At 42.0% G+C, this 19,279-nt stretch overlaps 1 protein-coding gene across 3 annotated transcripts in view; it reads right to left on the reverse strand.

The window, feature by feature from the left end:
* Window positions 1–2,709: 2,709 nt before the first annotated feature.
* MCPH1 (microcephalin 1) overlaps window positions 2,710–19,279 on the reverse strand; it is a 266,528-nt gene continuing 249,958 nt past the window's right edge. For 2 of the 3 annotated variants that reach the window (XM_045879585.3, XM_064585716.1), the window contains exons 13-14: window positions 17,026–17,263; window positions 2,710–3,095 (exon numbers count right to left, since the gene is read on the reverse strand). In XM_045879585.3, the coding sequence (XP_045735541.2) occupies window positions 3,040–3,095; window positions 17,026–17,263 (294 nt within the window). In that variant the 3' untranslated portion in view covers window positions 2,710–3,039. The remainder of the gene's footprint in view (window positions 3,096–17,025; window positions 17,264–19,279) is intronic. The other variant, XM_064585715.1, reaches the window with a different exon arrangement.

Raw genomic sequence — 19,279 nt, forward strand, 5'->3', positions numbered from 1 at the left:
TGGTCACAGTTGTTGGTTATAGCCATTCCAAAGGGTGTGTGTGGTATCTCGTTGTGCTTTTAACTTGTTTCTCCAGTGACTAATAATGTTGAGCCTCTTTTTGTGTTTATAATCATTTCTATATGTTCTTGCAGGAAATGTCTTTTGTCCATTCTTTATCTTCTTAATGGATAGAAGTTCTTTACACAGTCTAAATAAAATTGCTTTATCAGATATATTGTTTGCAAACATTTTCTCCTAGTCTGTGGCTTGTCTTTTCATTTGCTTAATGGTTTCTTTTGAGGAGCACACACACACACAAAAAGTAACTTTGAGGTCCAATTTGTGAATTGTGCCTTTAGTATCTACTTCATATCAAAGACATCTTTGCCTAATCTAAGGTGAAAAAGATTTCTTGCTGTGGTTTCTTCTAGACATTTTATAATTTTAGTTTTATGTTAGGTCAGTGGTTCTCAGATGGGAGCAGTTTTGCTCTCCAGAGAACATTTGGGAATACCTGGAGACCTTTTGGATTGTCAGAACTGGGTGGAGTGTGCTACTAATGCCTAATAGGTAGAGGTCGGTGATGGTGCTAAACATACCACAATGCACGGGACAGCCTCCCAACAGCAAAGAATTATCTGGTCCAAGATGTCAGTAGTGCTGAGGTTGACAAGCCCTAAGTTGGGTTTCTGGTCCATTTCAAGTTAATTTTTGTGTACGGTGTGAGGTAAGGATCTACACATTTTTTTTGCATGTAAAGGACATATATATGCATTTTTTTCTTCTCGTTTTTCTTTTTCCATGACATTTGTTGTAAGGAATATCCTACTGCATTGCATGGCCTGGCACCTTTGCTGAAAATCAACTGACCATAGATATTAAGATTTATACTTAGATTCTCTATTTTGTTCCCTTGATCTGCATTCCACTTTTATGCCAACACCACACTTCTTGATTGCTATAATTTTATAGTACATTTTGAAATCCAGCAGTGTAAATTTTCCAACATTGCTTTTTCTAAAAAATTGTTTTGTCTACTAGGGGTTCTTTGCATTTTCATATCAATTTTAGCACCAGCTTTTCAAACTCAACAAAAAAAGCCTGGGATTTTGATGATTTTGGGATTTTGATGATTACATTTAATCTATAGATGAATTTGAGGAGAACTGACATCAATATTGAGTCTTCTAATCTGAAAACTTGGCATATTTCTCCATTTTTCTCAGCAATGATAGGTTTCAGTATAAAGGTCTTACATTTCCTGAAATTTTTTCCTATTGGGTTTATTTTTAGTTGCCATAGTAAATGTAATTGTTTTCTTAATTCCATTTTTGAATTGTTTATTGCAGCATACAGAAAGTTTTTTTTCCTTTTTTAAAAATTTTATTATGTTATGTTAATCACCATACATCATTAGTTTTTGATGTAGTGTTCCATGATTCATTGTTTGCATATAACATCCAGTGCTTGTATATTGATTTTGTACCCTATAAATCTTGCTTACCTTGCTTATTCATTCGGTATTATCTTTGATTCCTTATAATGTTCTATATGTAATAGTAACCTTTGAGAATAGTTTTACTTCTTCATTTCAAATCTTCATGCCTTAATTCCTTTTTCTTGCTGCCTTCTCTAGGTGTAATCAGCAATACAATCTTATATAGAAATGCTGAGAGCCACATACCTTTCAAAATTAAAAAAAAAAAAAAAATTAGAGTCCTGGGACTATGTTTTAGGTAAGGGATTACAGACCTGTAGCTACTAACTTCTGGGATTGTTAGGAGATTAAATGAACTACCATATATACAATGCTTTGTGTAATTCCTGACACAAATCAGCACCCTCATAAAATGTTACCTTTTAGAAAGAATCTCGACCAGCCACTGGCAGGCCAGCATTAGGGATCAGAACTTGGCACTGAGATGCAGACCTGGGTGGTCGTCTGTGGCTGATGGGGTAGGGGATGGTCCCCAATAAGACTCAGCACAATTTTTGTCAGCCTCCTCAGGAATCTTTGGTGTTGTGGGAGCTCTGCCAAAGTACCTGAGCTTCAAAGTAGCCAAGCCCACAATGCCTGTGGACATAGTGAAACAGGGTTTATAACGTGGAAGGAGGGGACTGGTGCTTGCTGAGTTGAGGGGATTGTTTGGGGCATAGATTATGTTAAAACTAAGAGGAAACCTTTATTTCCCTGTGCATTGCTATCTCCTTCTTTGAAGGTTTATTCTAGAAGCTGTTCCACTGTATTTGTTGAGAGACTTGAAATTTATTAAGGGAGTAACAGTGGAGATGAGGAACAGATAACATGGGGAGGGTATAGTATCAGCAGGAAGTCTTGGTGGTACCTCCAGCCTTCTTGGGACTTAGCATTTCTCTCCTTTAGAAGGGGACCAGTCAGTGTGTATATGATTCAGCCCCACTGCCAATTTCCTCTAAGGAATGGCAAGCATTGTACAGCCAGTGGAGGCCATGATCTCTTGTTGGTAATGCTCTCCTCACCATAAACTAACCTGGAGAAGTAGGGCTCCTCTGGTGGCATTAATTACTGCCAAGCTCCCACATCTGTTTTCATTAATTATTTTGAGAAGAATCTCAGGTAGGTAAAAAGTAACCCTAATCACTGATTGATATCCTTAGTACTAGGATATGACATGTCAGTAAAGATCTTCGAGTCCAACCCAGAAACTTAAGGGGTTCTTTGATCTCAGTAATAAAACAACTTAAATGAATTCCTACTCTTTATTTAACAGTATGGTGCTTCCATGAACAAGGTTCTATGACCTCTTAATCGTGATCATCACTAAAATACTAAGATTGGCATTACATAGAAAAGGCCCAAATAGGGCTGGTCAGTGCTTCTGTAAAGCACACATTCAGTCATCAGAAAGTCACATGGAGGAGCTTCTTTATATAAAAACCACAAGGCACATGTGTGATGATATAAAAAGGCATCGTTTCTGCATCCATCCCTTCTCTTGAGTGTTTGCTCATGTGAATGTCCAAAGACAACTTTGTGAGCTGTTGGCGGTAGCCCCGTGGTATTGACTGATGGCCCCATCATTGCGGCAACAGATAGTTGTCAAAGGCACAGACCTTGTGCTGAGTGATTGAATCTAGAGAAAGAGAAAAGTGGTTTAGTATTTATAATGGCCAACCATACAGTAAAATAACCACCTTTTTGTATACATGCAAGGTCCTATTTTAAAGTCTTAAATGGCTTAGAGCTGCCTTGTCTACATGTCCGCATAGCACATGTGGCTATTTAAAATTAAATAAATAATTCAGTTCCCCCATCACACTAGCCACATTTTAAGGGCTCAGCAGGCACATATTCCTATAGATACGGGACTTAGGGTGTTGCCATCACGGCAAGGTATTGTGTTAGGGTGGAAAGTTTGCCGGTCTGTGGCATGAGAGACCAGAATTCTAATCTCTGCTAGCTACAGAAAATACTCTCTGGTACAAGGCAAAGTCTATATAAATATGTAAGTTTCCCATACAGCACTACACATTCTAGGCCGTGTATCTATCCTATCTACCTAGCTGAGTACTTCATGCAGAGTACAGAGTTCGTTTCTACAACTCATGTCTACATCTTTCAGTTGAAGAAGCTGGACTAGTGAGCTCTGAAGTCCCGTCTGTTTGAAAGCCTGTTATTTCATCAAAGTCACAAGAAGTCCCCTGGTCCAGGATAAGCTAGGGATGCAGGAGACGGTACTGCTCCCAGCCCTGCTTGTAGGAGGATGAGAGAGGAATGCAGTGGGTTGGCAGCACTGATGGAATTACAAATTAAATTATAGTTAACTTACTAATTACTATTATGATCCACAGGGGTGGACAAATTATGCTGAAGGATATTAAGATGCCACAATGATGAGCGAGAGCAGATAGGAAGTCAAAAAGAGGTTTGTTCTGTGAATACAGGAAGACAATAGAAGACAAAGTGGCCCATCTTAGTTGTAGGTCCCGATAGTGTCTCAGAATTTAGTTGTGACCTGTCTAGTACAAATGTACTTTCCCACAAGAGGTCTGAAGTGGTGAGATGAATTTCAGAGAGGAGGAGCACTAACACTTGTTATACATACTATATACATGATGTAACACTAAAATTAATATACCTGATGTAACTTTTAGAACCATTAGAGGTACTAAGCACAACCACTTACTTCACACTGCACTGAAGTGGCATTATTATGATTTACATTTTAGTATTAGTCCTTTATTCATGGTAAGTGTACATATTTTCTGTCATTTGCCTTTTGACTTCTCTTATGCAAAACCGTTTTTATGTGTGCATTCAGATTATGTAAATCTTTTACTGCATCTGGACTTTGAACCATAGGTAGAAAGCTTTTCCCTATACCCAGTTTTAAAGCAATTCAAAAAATGACACACTTATAAAAAAGTAACACACTTGTTCTGATGTTTATATGAAAGAAAAAATATATAGCAAGACAATTTTGAAAAAAAGGAATAATGAGAATCTGATATACTAGATACCAAAACATACTATAAAATTACAGTAGTAAAACAGTATGTAATTAGCATAGAACCAGATAAATGGATCATTGGCAGAGTCCGGAAATGTGTCCATGCATATATGGGAAGTTAACAGATGAGTCAAAGGGCATTCAAAAATCAGTGCAGAATGGGTGAGTTACAAACAGATGGAATGATCCCTTCACATCACACAATAAATAAATAACAGATGAATTAAAGCTGTAAACATGAAAAAAATGATGGAAGTAATAATAGAGATAGGAGACTAGTTCTAAAGCTCAGGGGGTAGAAACAAATTTCCAAAGTGAAACCCAAATTCATGTGCCTTGGGAAAAAATAGGCATGTGAATCCACAAAGATTAATAATTAAATATTAAAACCTCTGTAACACAGAATACACAATAAACAGAATTAAAGATGAGAGAGGCTGAGAGAATTTTACACTAACAACACAAGATTAGGGTCCATATTATAGAAGTATTCTATAGCAGAACAGTGTGAAAAAAAAAATAGCCCAACTTAAAAATAGGCCAGGGATAAGGATAAGCAATGCACAAAATCTAGATTCCCCTCTCTAAGACAGTCATACTCATCAGTAACTTAGTAGTTAGGGAACAACAAATTAAGTAATGTGATCTATTTGTTCAATTCATCAGATCACCAAATACTGAAAATATGGGTCATGCCCAACACTGGTGAGGATGTGGGGAAACGGGGATGTCCGTAGGCTGTAAAAGTATAAACTCGCACAACGGCGTGTATCGAGACTTAAAGTACGCCTAAGCGAGGGCACAAATCTGCTTCGTACAAATACTCATGCCTGGCATCGCGCTTGAATAATTATGGCTCAAAAGGATTTCTTAAAGTTGAATTCAAATCTTTCCAATTAGAACACACACACAAAGTTTTTAATAGCCGAAACAGGGGAAATCATCCCAAACATCTAATAATGAGTGCGTGGAGTACTTACACTCCCGCCAGAGGTTAGGAAGAACGGAGTAGCTGCTTATGTGTTAAAATGGAAGCTCTCCTGGACGGAGTTAAATAAAAACCCAAGGAACAATGTGTGACCTTCCATCTATCGGAAAACCCTCAAACAACCTATAGGTTTATATACATTTATTTCTATGTAAATATGTTTTTGAAAAGTAAAAAAAAAAAAAAAAAAAAAAAGCTCTCTTCCATCTTTACGGTAGTTGAAGGAAGGGTTGTAAGATTTCTCTATTTGAAGTCTTTGACCATGAAATCAAGTGTCACTCCACACATCCATGCATGCATCCATCTATTCATTCATTCATTCATTCATTCTGGTGGAGAAAAAAAGGTTGACTGGAGAAGGAGCAAGTTTTAAATTTAGATAAAATAAAACAGAATCCTAATGTGACCTCACAACAGTCGGTGGCTGGCCCGTCCCACGTGGTTTGGTGTGCTCTGTGATGGTGCTACGTGAGGAATCAACCCATGGACTTGCGAGAAATGGCATTGAGGTCTGTGTAGTGTTGTGCTGGTGCATATTAGTGAGCAAACTCAGGAGTCAGGACAGAAAAGCACCTGACGGTGGAGTGATAGCTGGCTCCCAAACGTGTAAGCACACACATGAAAAATGATTTTTATCTAAGTTCATTTGTCATCTGAAGACAGCCACGTCCCCAAAATTCCAATGTCACATCATATGAACAATCCTCAAACACCCCACGAAATGTGACCAATAGGACAGACATCAGAGCAATGCCAGTCCTGCCCAGGGGAAAGACAAACAGTACATGAGCAGCTCCCATGAAATTGGGGAAAAAAAAAAAAAAAGATTGTGTTTGTTTTATGTTAACAAGGCTATTTAGCAGGTCTTGGCACACATTTATGCATAAATTAGTTTACTGGCTGTGCTTCTGTGTGGTCTGATGATTAGGATAGTGAAGGAACATGCTGCTGGCTATTTTTTTATAGTGTGGTGGGCAAGTCACTTTATTGAACTGACAGTCCCATTGCCAGTAGCTAATGGTACTGTGTGTGGAGAGTGCTAGAACACTCAGGACCCCACTGGGAGCTTTATCTTATCACAAGAAGCGGACAATTCTAGGGCTGAAATGGGAGTGGCCATGTAGCCAGACATTCATTCAGTTATGGCATCGGCTTTCCTGCTCTGTAGGATGAGGGTCACCCAGCCTCTGGGAACACTTAGGACAGGCGCATGACACGGAAGGCACCCTTATCAGTGGGGCCCAGCCGGTCACAAATGAACCTAAAGTCCTTTCTCCTAATGAGCCGGCCACTGCCCACCGTGTAACTGTCATCTGCTGATCTCACTTCTCTCTGGAACCACACCAAACAAGACTTCCTGGCCTCTGTTGTGCAGTAGTCTTGCAGGCTCCTCTTCTGTCTGAACAAGCCCCTATCCCTTCAGGACTTCTTCAATGGATCCTGATCTCTAGGAATGTCAAGATTCTCTCAGATGCTCAAATTCAAGTCTAGGAGTCATCTTTGACTCCTCTTTCCTGGTATACCACGTGCAGTCTATCAGCAAGGCCAACTGGCTTTAGAATTTTTATTTAAAGTCTGGCAGCTTAACACCACCCCCACTGATATGCCCCTAGTTGTGACCACCCATTATCATTTATCACCGGAACCGCCACAAGAGTCCAAAACTGCTCTCTCTGCTTCCGCTGAAAGATATGCATTCCCCTGCTTAAAATCCTTTGGTGACTTCCATTTATACTCAGAACAAAAACTAAAACTAAAGTTCTCACCATGGTCCAGCCTCTGGCTACTTCCCCAGCTTCATTTCTCATCACTTAATTCTCTCGCTGGGTTTCAGACACTCCAGTGCCTCTGCTTCTTCTCCACCTTGATCCTAGCTGTTCCCTTAGCCTGAGAGGCCAGTCCCTTAGATCGACACAAGCCCACCCTTGTGTTCATCACTGGGGTCTCAGCTCAAATACAAGCTCTTCAGCAAGGGGCCAACCTCACTGTCCCTGTAAATACTCATACCCTGTTTTCTTTGTAGCATTTATCACCAACAGGATTTTTAAAAATGTTATTGTCTGTCTTCATTAGAATGTAAGTCCCACAGGAGCAAGTCCTGTATCTGCTTTGTCAACCCCTATTCCAACAGTGCCTAGAATATGCTCAGTACATGATAGGTGCTCAAAACAAATATAAATTGAATGAATAGGTGAATGACCTGACATCATATGTCATAGACCAATTGCTTAGACCAATGGTCATAGACCATAGACCAATGGTCATAGACCAATTGCTTGGTCTAAAATAATGGAGCATTCTCAACATTTTTTTCTGCTCTGATACTATGCTGGAGACATTCACATATTGGAAACTTAGAGTATACCAAGAATGTGGGCTGTGTCACAGACAAGATAGTCTAATTGTTTATGCCTAGTATACCAACTTTCACTTCCCACCCAAGAAATGTGAGTAAAACACTATTACAGGGCTAGCCTTGAATTCGCTAGTTTTTCTATTTATGTTTTCTATTTATTTACTTCTAGATATAGGAATGCTAATGATTTTACCAAGTGGATCTAACAAGGACCAGTCTTGCTCAGTTATAATTGTTTCTTGATTCTCCCAGAGTTTTCTATGTAGACAACTGTATCGTATGCAAATATGAGGATTTGTCTCCTCCTTTATAACTCTTACATTTCCTTTGTGTGTCTCATCTTATCCCTTTGATTAGGAATTCTAGATCTCTGTTGAAAGAGTAAGGGCAGTCATATGTATTTTGTACTTGCTTAAACCTTAAGTTAAGGTTTTCATTATTAAATAAAAGATATACTGTAGGTGTTCTATAGATACTCTTTATCACATTAAGAAAGTTTTCTTTTATTCCTAGTTAATGAGTCTTTATCATGACTGGATATTGGATTTTTCTTTTTAACATCTAAGAAAACTAGTGGACTAGAAAAAAGATTTAATAATATCTATCTTTACATTCTTTGATTATACTTTGATTGCATGTTTCTTAACACACTGCTAAATTTAATTTGCAAAATATTTTATTTTGGAATTTTATATCCATATTCACAAATGAGTTTGGGCTGTAATTTAAGTAGTTTTAGTTCAAGATCATGCTAGCCTTATAAAATGAGATGAATACCTTCCCTCTCTCTTAGTTTTCTCTGCAATAATTTGTAATGTTTGGCAAAACTTACCTGTCCTAGATAGTTTTAACAGTATCTTAAAAATATTTTTTGTGGTAATACAGACAGGACATGAAATTTACCATTTTAACCATTTATAAGTATACAATTAAGAACATTCATAATGCTATGTGACCATTACCACTGCTCATTTTCAGAATTGCCTCATAATCCCAAATAGAATCTCCACACTCATTAAATAATCACTCGGCAGTCCAAGTCTCACCTCCTCCTAGACCGTGGTAAACTGTATTATAATCTGTCTCTGTGGATCTGTCTATTCTAGGTAATTCAGTAAGTGGAATCATAGAATATTTGTCCTTTTGTGGCTGGCTTATTTCACTAAACATGTTTTTAGTGTTCATTCACTTTGTAGCATATATCAGAATATCATTTCTTTTTATGGCTGAATAATATTCTATTGTATGTACAGACCACATTTTGTTTATCCATTCATCCGTCGATGGACGCTTGACTTGCTTCCACATTTTGGCTATTGTGAATAATGCTGTTATGAACACAGGTGTGCAAATATTTGTTCAATTCTTTTAGGTGTATAACACAAGTAAAATTGCTGGATTACATCATAATTCTGTTTAATTTTCTGAGGAACAACTGTACTGTCTCCCATACTGGCTGCACCATTTTACGTTCCCACCAATGGTGCACAAAGTTCCAGTTTCTCCACATCCTCAACAGTGCTTGTTTTTTGTTTTTATGGTAGCCATCCTAATGGACCTCAAGGGGTACCTCATGGTGATTTTGATTTGCATTTCCCTAATGATTAGTGATGATGAACATTTTTTCACATGCTTATTGGCCATTTGTATATCTCCTCTGGAGAAATGTCTGGTTAAGTCCTTAGCTCATTTTTTAATCGTTTTATTGTTGTTGTTTAGCTGTAGAAATTCTTTATATTTTTTAGATATTGACCCCTATTTTAGGGCGGTCAATTCAAATATTCTCTCCTATTCCATAGGCTGCCTTTTCACTTGATGGATTGTGTCCCTTGATACACAGAAGGTTGTTGTTGTTGTTGGTGGTGGTGGTGGTGGTGGTGGTTTTTTACCTATTTTTACGTTTGTTGCCTACCTTGTAGCTTTTAAAGGCAGTGTCTACCTTTTTCCCTGCATGTGTTATTTGAGATGAGTGAGCAAGTCAGTCTTTCTGGTATCTCCCAAGCGGACTAGAACAAATAAGGGCTGCATTCGAGGAGAGGAAACCAAGATGGTGGGGCACGAGTTAAGGAGCCACAAAGTTTCCCTACCGCCCTGAACATGGCTTTGTTTGATTGGCCTTTGGCCTGGCTGCTGTAAACCTGTGATTGTTCTCCAGCATTCCTACAGACTTGGTTCTGACAGAATCAGTTCTGTCGGGGGATTTTTGGTGTTTCTGTGGGGAAGATGGAAGCTTGGATTTTCTTAGTCTGCCATTTTGCTGACGTCACTCCATGCAGGTGTCTTTTTTGATGGAGGGTGAGAGGCATACATTTATCATTTAGTTTTTTAAATGGTTGAAATTGTTCAGATTTTCTATTTCTTGAGTCGATTCTGGTAATATTTTTTTAGAAATTGTTCATCTTACCTATTTTCAAATTTGCTGGTAAAAATTTATTCAGGTTGCTCTCATGATTTCTAAATATCCTTACTGTATCTGCAGTAGCAACCCCAGTTTGTAGTATTGTTCACTGGACCCCTTTCTCTTCCTTTCTTTTTCAGTATTGCTAGGATTTTGACTACTGATGGTTTTTTCCCCCAAAGAACTCTTTTTCAGCTCTCAAAAAACTTTTGCTTTGATTTTGTTAATATTTGATACATTTTTTAAAGATTTTATTATGTTATGTTAATCACCATACATTACATCATTAGTTTTTGATGTAGTGTTCCATGATTTACTGTTTCCGTATAACACCCAGTGCTCCATTCAATATGTGCCCTCTTTAATGCCCATCACCAGCCTAACCCATCCTGCCACTCTGCTTTCCCTCCAGAACCCTGTTTGTTTCTCAGAGTCCATAGTCTCTCATGGTTTGTCTCCCCCCTCTGATTCCCCCCCCTTCATTTTTCCCTTCCTACTATCTTCTTTTTGATACACTTTTATTATTCATTTTCTCCGACATCCTTTTGTATTTATTGCTATGTATTCATTCATCCTCAAGTATCAAAATTTAAGAAAAAGTGAATAAAAAAATGAGAATTTCATCCAAGTATTTTTTTCTCTTCCTGTAAATTGGGAACAGCTTCTTTTTTATTTTACTCAGAGGCTGGATCCTTCAGCATCAGTTTCTGTAGTGCACCAACTGAGAACCTCTACTGTTAGTGGTTGCACAGAGGAGAAGTCCCACTTACTGACCGTGGCATTAAGATCATACTTTTTACAAAGGAAGAGTCTGAACGGAGAAGAGGGTGCCTAGGAATGCTGGATCTTTAATTCACCAAGTGGCTCTGGCAGAGAAATTCAGATCTTTTGTTTAATAAAAGGCACAGATTTCTACCATGATCTCAGAATTCGTTTCCAGCAGTGTTCATCTGCTAGGGTGGCTGTTAACAAAGCACCACACACTGGGAGGCTTGAACAATAGGAATTTATGATCTCAGAGCCTGGGGAGGCCAGAAGCCCAAGATCAAGGTGCCAGCAGATCTGGTTTCTCCTGAGGCCTCTCCTTGGCTTGCAGATGGCTGTCTTCTCTGTCTTCACGTGGCCTTCCCTCTGTGCACGCATCCCTGGTGTCTCTTGTCTTCTCATAAGTATGCCAGTCCTGTGAGATCAGGGCTCCACCATGATGATACTGTTTAATCACCTCGTGAGAGGCCCCTGTCTCCAAACACAGTCACATTCTAAGGTCCTGGGGGTCAAGACTTCAACATACGGATTTGGGGAGACACAATTCAGTCCATAACAAAAGGTTCATCACTTTAGGTTCTATGATGCTCAATACTAATGGCCTAACACGTAACCCTGAAAGAACTGAAGCTCCACATGCTCCAAAGACCCATGAGAACCCCCTTGTCTAGAGTGTTACTATACTAGGTCAGTAAGCAAAGAGCCTAAACTACTGGCAACGTCCCATGAGGGGGTTGAGCTGTGAAGTTTCTTTATGGCCATTAACCCCCAGCCCCAGACGCAGGGCTAGAGTTCACACTCGAGCACCTACCTCTGCCCGGGAGAGCACATGCAGGGGGCCCTCCCCGCGGATCTGTGCACAAGACAGTCTTGTGCACCTGTCAAAACCCAAATGTTCAGTGCTGGCCTCTAAGTGGCCGGTGTGATTCCCCAAACCGATGACTGCATTTCTAGTGGTGGATATAACATGTCACAGTGCTCACATGATTTCCCGGTTCTGAGTTGAATATGGAGCCGATTCTCATCCTCCACTTTGTTTTTTTGTTTTTAAGTGAGGCTTAAAAACTGTGCCTTGGCTAGTAAGGTGCAGAGGAGGGTCTTTTATTTTCCACTTTGCTTGTCTTCATGATGCTTTTTAACTTCTGTATCACCGACGATGCTCACACACGGTGACTGGAGGTCAGTTGGCATAAATGTAACAGAGAGAAGCCGAATGAGACAGGTCAGGAAAGTTCAAAGATCACCATCTAGGACCACTAGTTGACCAGTGAATACAATAAAGGGGAAGTCTACTTTCTGATCGATCCAAGTTAACGCTCGCGATTTCAGAAGTTTGCAGTTAATTAAAAAAAAAGAAAAAAAAAATATATATTTTAAAGTCATATATATATTTTTTAAAACTTAAACACATGAGATGTACAGTCAGTTTTAGTTCTCATTCATTTCTATCCTGGTAGATGTCATCCATTTGAGAGCAACTCAAAACAAAAATAATTCATCGTATCGTCTGTGATTGCGTCTTAAGAGTCTGCCGTCACTTTCTGACTGGTTGCTGAGCTCCTGGGTGAGGGTGGGGTCAGGCAGTGTCCTGAGGAGGGGTCGGGCTGGGGGCAGACCTGCGCCAGGTTCTTCCCTTTCTCCTCCTCTGCACATGGCCTCACCACCTGTGACTCGTTCCTTCTATGCAGTGAAAATGTAGATGAAGAGGATCTTGAGGAACCCCGACATCATCTGTTAAATCACACGCCCTAAGGGCTGAGCCCCCTCAGTGGCCTTGCCTTCACAAAATGCCACATTTGAGAGCTTTTTTCTAGGCCTAGTTCTGTGGTCAGCCATCCGGGAAACAATGATCTAGGTTAGCCTGCAAAAGGCCCACATGCTATCAGAGATCTTTTTCCTGAAAACGTTGACATGGGGAAACATTCAAATCAAATGCTTTTTATAAGTTATAAGGAAACCATGCTGAGGCTAATTTTTTCTCCCCCTTTGGCAATGCTGTGGAGCATATTACATTATGTTCCCACAATGGCATAAAATGTATGTCTTATCACTTGAACATAGCCCAGACAATGAAAGGGCGCCCGAGACTGGAAATATGTCTTCTGTGAAAGGCCAGACCAGCCGTAAGTGATAACACCAATGTGGGGGATGGAGAGAGTGAAAAGACAGGGCTACAGCACAAAAGTTCGCAGACCAGCGACGAACGCACTGGGGTTTCGGGGATCCCGCCCCCGCCCCACCCCCCCCTGAAGACCCTGGCCCAGTCACATGGAACTCTCTCATCTTACTGTCTTGATATGCAAAATGGGAATTCTGTTCTAGGGCTGTGCTGGGGTAAATAACATTACTGGAACTGGCTTCCCTTCCAATGTCAGGTGGAGGTGATATTTTGTTTCCTGGTGCCGGGAATTTGGTTTTTGTTTTCCTGTTTGTTTTCGTACATATGCAAGTGCCCGCAAGTATTTTCTGTCTCAAAAATCCCCATTGCTCCTTCTGGCGCGGTGATTCATCAAGAATCTTGGCCTGAATGTCCTGCTGTTTGAGGGAACGTGGACTCTGGGGAATGAACTGGGAACATGGTCATGACCGTTCAAATGGCCTCGTTACAGGCGACCGGGCATGAAGGGGACTCTCACGGAGCAGACGAGTAAGTCGTGGCTTAGGTTTCACGTGCTGAGCCCTGTTTGGAGACTTCATAAATTGGCACCATTCTATGCCAGCAGTACAAGGCAGGGCCAAGAGGCTGAGCTGGCTGAACGCCCCGTGGGCACCCCTGGCCGACGTCCCCCGAAGGAAGAGCTGCAGCTTAGAAGAAAGTCTTATATGGAAGAGCCATTTAAGAGTTTTGTTTCTTAGTATAAATGTTGGGTCAGACGGTGAAGAGATAAAAAGGCTTATCTGAGGGAATATAGCGCTAGGATGTCGACGTCTCGGGGAAAGAGACTTTCTTTTTGGTGCTGATCATCTTTCCCTCTGCCAAAAAACAAACGAACAAACAAAACCCAAACTTTTCAGAGGTTTCTAATGGCTAAAAAAGCCTGCTTGTCGGTCCCCCATGACTTTATTAGTGTCCACATAAACAGAGATCCCATAAAACATAGGAATAAATATAAAGGTACTAAAAAAAACTTGGCATCTTTTGTTTTGGAAAGCAAATGACAAATCTGAAACTGGATACAACGAGCCACTTTTTAAGACTTTTAAATACTTGATTCAAACTACTCTTAAGTCTCAGGGACCCTACCTTACACGCTGATCTTCTAGTTGGAACAAATTTAGAGTATTGCTTTTCAGAATTTGTCACAAAATAAGTTTCTTTTAAATTGGTGCCTTAACATGGTTGTAATTTTAACTTTCAAGGGCTTTGATTCCAAATTTTAATTGATCAGTGTTTTGGGAATAAAATATTGTCTGGATGTGCTCACAATGGAAACTCAGGGGAAGGAGACAAGTCTTCAGAAGAGAAAATGTTGCTGTATCAGTGGATCCAGTCACCCAGGGGTAAGGGACTGTGCCCACTGTGGTGCGAGACACCTTGCACTCTCTTGTGCCATCTCCTCCGACCATCACGGGGGGTAAGCAGGGCAGAGGTGATTACCTGTGTAACAGATGAAGTAACTCACGTGCGGTGAGGAGAGGTGGTTTGCCACTGCCCCCACTCGGAGAACAAGCAGAGCCCTGATGGGAAAGGACACGCAGTGCTCGGGATCCTGTGTTTTGTGGGTCTGTGTGTATGTGGAGAGACATACAGATGAAATCTCTTTATTGGCGCAAAGCTGGGGCTGTTGTATTGTCACTCAATTCAAAAAGAGAAGAATATAAACTCATAAACATGTGAAAAATGCATTTTCTAACACCCAAGTCACCAGAAGCGCCCTGGTGCGGACAGGGGCAGCGGCCAGAGAGTCAGGGGGACTCACCTTAGGGGTGAGGATCTCACCACGCCGAGAGCCAAGGATTCCAGAACACACAATACCCGGAAGTTGCCAAGGGCACACGCAGATGGTGTAATCAATGACAAATCAGAAACAGGACATGAATTATGGGAGAGGAAAGAAACTCGGGCCCGTGGCTCCAGCTCTGAAACCCAGAGAATTCCACAGGGCGTTGTGAAAGTCAAGCCCTGGGGTCAAGCAGGTAGAGATCTGCCTCCTAAAAACCCACTGGCAGGAGAGCAGAATGGCAAAACAACGGGAGGAACTGGGCCGGCGGCTGAACTGTGCATGATCTGCGCACAAAAGCCGCGGGCAACAGGAAGGGGCGGCAGAGTTCCCCAACCTGGAAATAATAATCGTGCGGACCCAGACGCTGGCCCCGTGCACGGTACACAATTTGCAGGCGCTGTAAAGTTTAGTTGTTGATATGCACTGTTGATATCAATCGTGTGCACAGTTCCGTTAGCTGAATGAGACATTTTTTTAAAAAGCAAAATTCTGGTCTCCAGTTGGTGTCATTTTGATCCATGCACTTTTTTAAAAAACAAAACAAGAACCTCTGTTTCAGAACATAGGATGTTTTGAAGGTTATATTCTTGGCATTTAGAAAAGTAAACAGCCTCTTGGCTTTTGGACTGTGGCTAAAATCATAGGGTGTTTTTTTTTTTTTTTTTTAAATTTGTCTCTAGGCAGAAGATAAATCACTTTGCACCAGAGAGTAAAAAATTACTCTTGATGGCCATACTTTTAAAATATATCAAAGGATGACCATCAGTCATTTAAATGATATTCATAAAATGTCTGTTTGATAGATGAATGCACCTTGGACACGGTATCTACTTATCTGTTAAAGGATATTGCCTAGGAAGGGGTGAGAAAAGCCAGAAGTTTGGGATTTAGAGATGAGGGGAGGCAAATAGGAGGAAGACTCTGCAACAGCGAAGCAGGAGGGCACAGAATACACTTCTCAAGTCTCCAGGAGCCAGGTAAGGGTCTTGGCTAAAGGTGCTGACACCGAAGTAATTCAGTAAGAGCGGAAGAAGAAAAGTTTCAGGAGAAACGAGGTCTGACTTCCAGCCTCCAGGCTGCAAGAGAATAAATCCCTGTTTAAGCCCCCTGGTCTGTGGGACTTGGTAGGACAGCCCTGGCAAACTGCTACCTTCATAAAACCCCGTACAAGAAGGTTTGGCCCTAACGCGGAGCTCCAAGGGCATTGGCCACGTCCAGCCCTATCACTGCGCAGAGGCCGCCTGTCGCCCCCGCGCCCACTCCTCCCGGCTGTCCTCGCGGCCTCCGGATCCCACCTTGCAGGCTTGCTTAGCCCACTCCTCCTGGAGACCCCTGCAGCTCTCCCAGAGCTGGGGTCACAGCAGACAAGTGCGCCTGGCACCCCACTGTCAGGCTTTTGGAAAGCAGAGCGTATCTTCTACCACATCTTCTCCTTCAGGATCGAGGGAAGCGTTTGGTGTTCTCTATGCTGCCATGGATGCCAATTTGTACATCATGTTCATGTCCCGTTTTTTTTTCTTTTTTAAATAAAAGCTGTAGCTCCTTTTGCACGAAAGCGTACCTTTCTGAGCCCGCGAACAAATGAGTGTGAGGGGCAGCACACACACGAGAAAGGGGTGGGACACCGGGTGGCAGGTCCTGGTTTGGGCACCAGCCCACACCCTGGACACAGCACGACAGGCACTGGCGGCGGGGGTGGGGGGGAGAGGAGCGTCTGGGCGGAGGGTGGACAGGCCTCAAGGTCTGAGGCAGCTGTGGCAAGGCCGGCTCTTTCACACTAGCTAGTGAGGTGAAGTACCTAGAGTCTAATAGGATTTCCTTTGTCCTTGTGAACTGGACTTTGGCTGACAGTCAAAAGGAGGAGGGTCTAGCTTGGTTGGTGACTGACAGCGATTACAGGATTCTGTTAAGGCAGACGCGTGGATGCTGAGAGTCCATCCAAAAGCCCCGAGGCGACATCGCCGCGGTGTGGGCATCACGTTTCCCCCAGAAAAACCTGTTTGTGTGGCCGGGACCACAGAAGAGCAGCTCCAAAGGGGACACCAGCAGCTACTACAAGCAGAAGGCACCTTCCCCATCCATCCCTGGGTGCAGATTCCTACCTAAGATCCACGTTTCTGACAGATACTTGGTGGTCGCCTTCCTCCTTCCTTGGGAGGGTCCGATGGAGATGCCGGCCTGGTGGGGGATTCGCGTGATCTGACCCCCACACAGGAGGACCAGTTCCCGCAGCTTGGTTCTGGGGGGATTGCTGGCCGGGGTGATGAACATCACAGGCTGGTCGGCAAACAGGGTTCCCCGGTACTGCCCTGCAGACAGACCACGCTCCAGGCGGCAGAGCTGTGGGGCAGAGACAGGGGTGGTTAGCAAGGCACCCATCATTCCATTACGTGGATAGGTCGGCCATAGAGCTCACTTCCTTTTTTCAGAAGAGTAGACCAAAGGTAAGGTTGTGCGTTCTCAGGTGAATTCTGAATTCTGAGGATTCAGGGGAGATCATAACATTTAATGATAATGACAGGTCACAAGCAAATAAAATTGACCTTTGCTGAAGCAGCTTGCAAGCAAAAGTACAAACAAATTTATAGCCCCCACCCCCCCAAAAAAGGTTAGGCTTTTGAATTATTACAAATTCTAAACCAAAATAGTGAAAAGGAATCAACCGTTCAGTTGACTGAGGAGAACAGCATCTGCATCCTTAAATCGTATTCAAGCTATGAGTGTGGATGAGTGTGGAAGAGAAAATGAGAGTGTTGGAGAAGGAAGCCCACCTGCCCTGGACCAGCAGCACAGACGGTCCCAGGCCCGGAAAGGGGCCTGCCTCAGGCACCATGGTGTAGATGGGCAAAGGGAGGTTGCAATTATATAAAGCAGGGATCCTAGAGCTCTTCCCGGACTCCTGAGGTGGTGGGGGGTGGGGTGGGAAGTATGCAGAGGTTGCTTTCACTGAGTCATCATGGAAATGGTGATGAGGAGTATCGGAGACACTGGGAAACATTTCAGAAACAGGGATGTTAAATTGTTCTCCTTTTTGTTCTGATAAAGTTGTGGTTGACTGGTGGACCCAAGGGACAGTGGGAAGGCCTGCTTATTCTAAACAAACGTTTCACTAACTACAGATTAATAAAGACTTCTTTTTAAGTGCAAATACCCTCTCGGAGATGTCAAGGGTGAACTGTCATCCACATTTTGAGTATTTTAATCAGCTTATTTCCCTGAGGATGGAACTGAACATTTGAGATAAGTGGGCTCAGAGAAACTCTGACTGGAGATATGTGGGAAGAGAACTCGAGGGGTGCATCTCAGGGGAGTGTAAACTGCGTGGGGCAGCGTGGCGGGAAACAGGGCAACAACCAGCCCCAGAGCACAGAGAGGGGCTGGCTCTGGAGGTAAGAGGGCAGCACATGATACCTTCCTCCACCTACATCGCTGACAAAGTCGAATGAATTCTTCTTCCACTAGGTTTTCATAGTCAGAAAAGAATCTCATGATGAAAAAATTTGCTTCAACATTAATTGAATCAACCCAGTATACTTAAATATGGCCATGGAATTCTCTTCACTCCTCACCAGTTTTGAATTATGCAACGTAAAACATCACATTTAAGCACCTTCATCTGATTGGGTAAGTGGTACAGGATCCTGACAATGAAAGCAACAGTTTTACTCGTGTGTTAACTTTGATTAATGCTTCTAGGAATTTCTAATATTCCTCTGAGATAGGGGGTAGGGTCTCATTTAATTTTGCAGATGAAGACGCAGAGGTGGAAGACCACCAAGATATCTGCTTTGGCTAAAATGGTGAGTCAAACTGCAAGAAAAAACCCACGATCCTTCAACTTGGTGAGTCACTGGACCATGTTGCACTGTAACTAGAGATCAAGAAAGAATCTTACTAAGGTTGATACAATCCTTCATTTAAAGAACCATAAAAGTAGTTGATAATTGAAATGATACAGAAGGTTATTAAAGTAAAAGGAATTTTCCTACGTTAAATACTGCTGTATGTTATTCAAATTCATTCTTTTCCTTTCCTCCTCAGGGGCAGGGCACGGTTTCTGTGGGGGTACTAACCTCTGCAGATCCATGTATTCAAGATAAGGGACCCTTCCCAGCTCAAGGTAAGACTCAGCATTGGTCCAAGCAAATCACAGTGATCTCATTTCCCTTGCAAAGGACTGGGTCAAGCATGCATTGGACTTGATCATGGCCAATGGGATCTGAGAATAAGTCCGCTGAGGGCAGTCTTTCCTCACTAATATAAACTAATGCATATGCAAAAATACCTCTTATTGGCTGGACTCTGTCATGTTGACAATAGGATACCTGGAATTACTGAAGCTACCTGAGGCCATAA

Source organism: Mirounga angustirostris, unplaced genomic scaffold (assembly GCF_029215605.1).
Source record: "Mirounga angustirostris isolate CCGP_5_RB_7025 unplaced genomic scaffold, mMirAng1.0.hap1 SCAF_2, whole genome shotgun sequence".
Lineage (NCBI taxonomy): Eukaryota > Metazoa > Chordata > Mammalia > Carnivora > Phocidae > Mirounga > Mirounga angustirostris.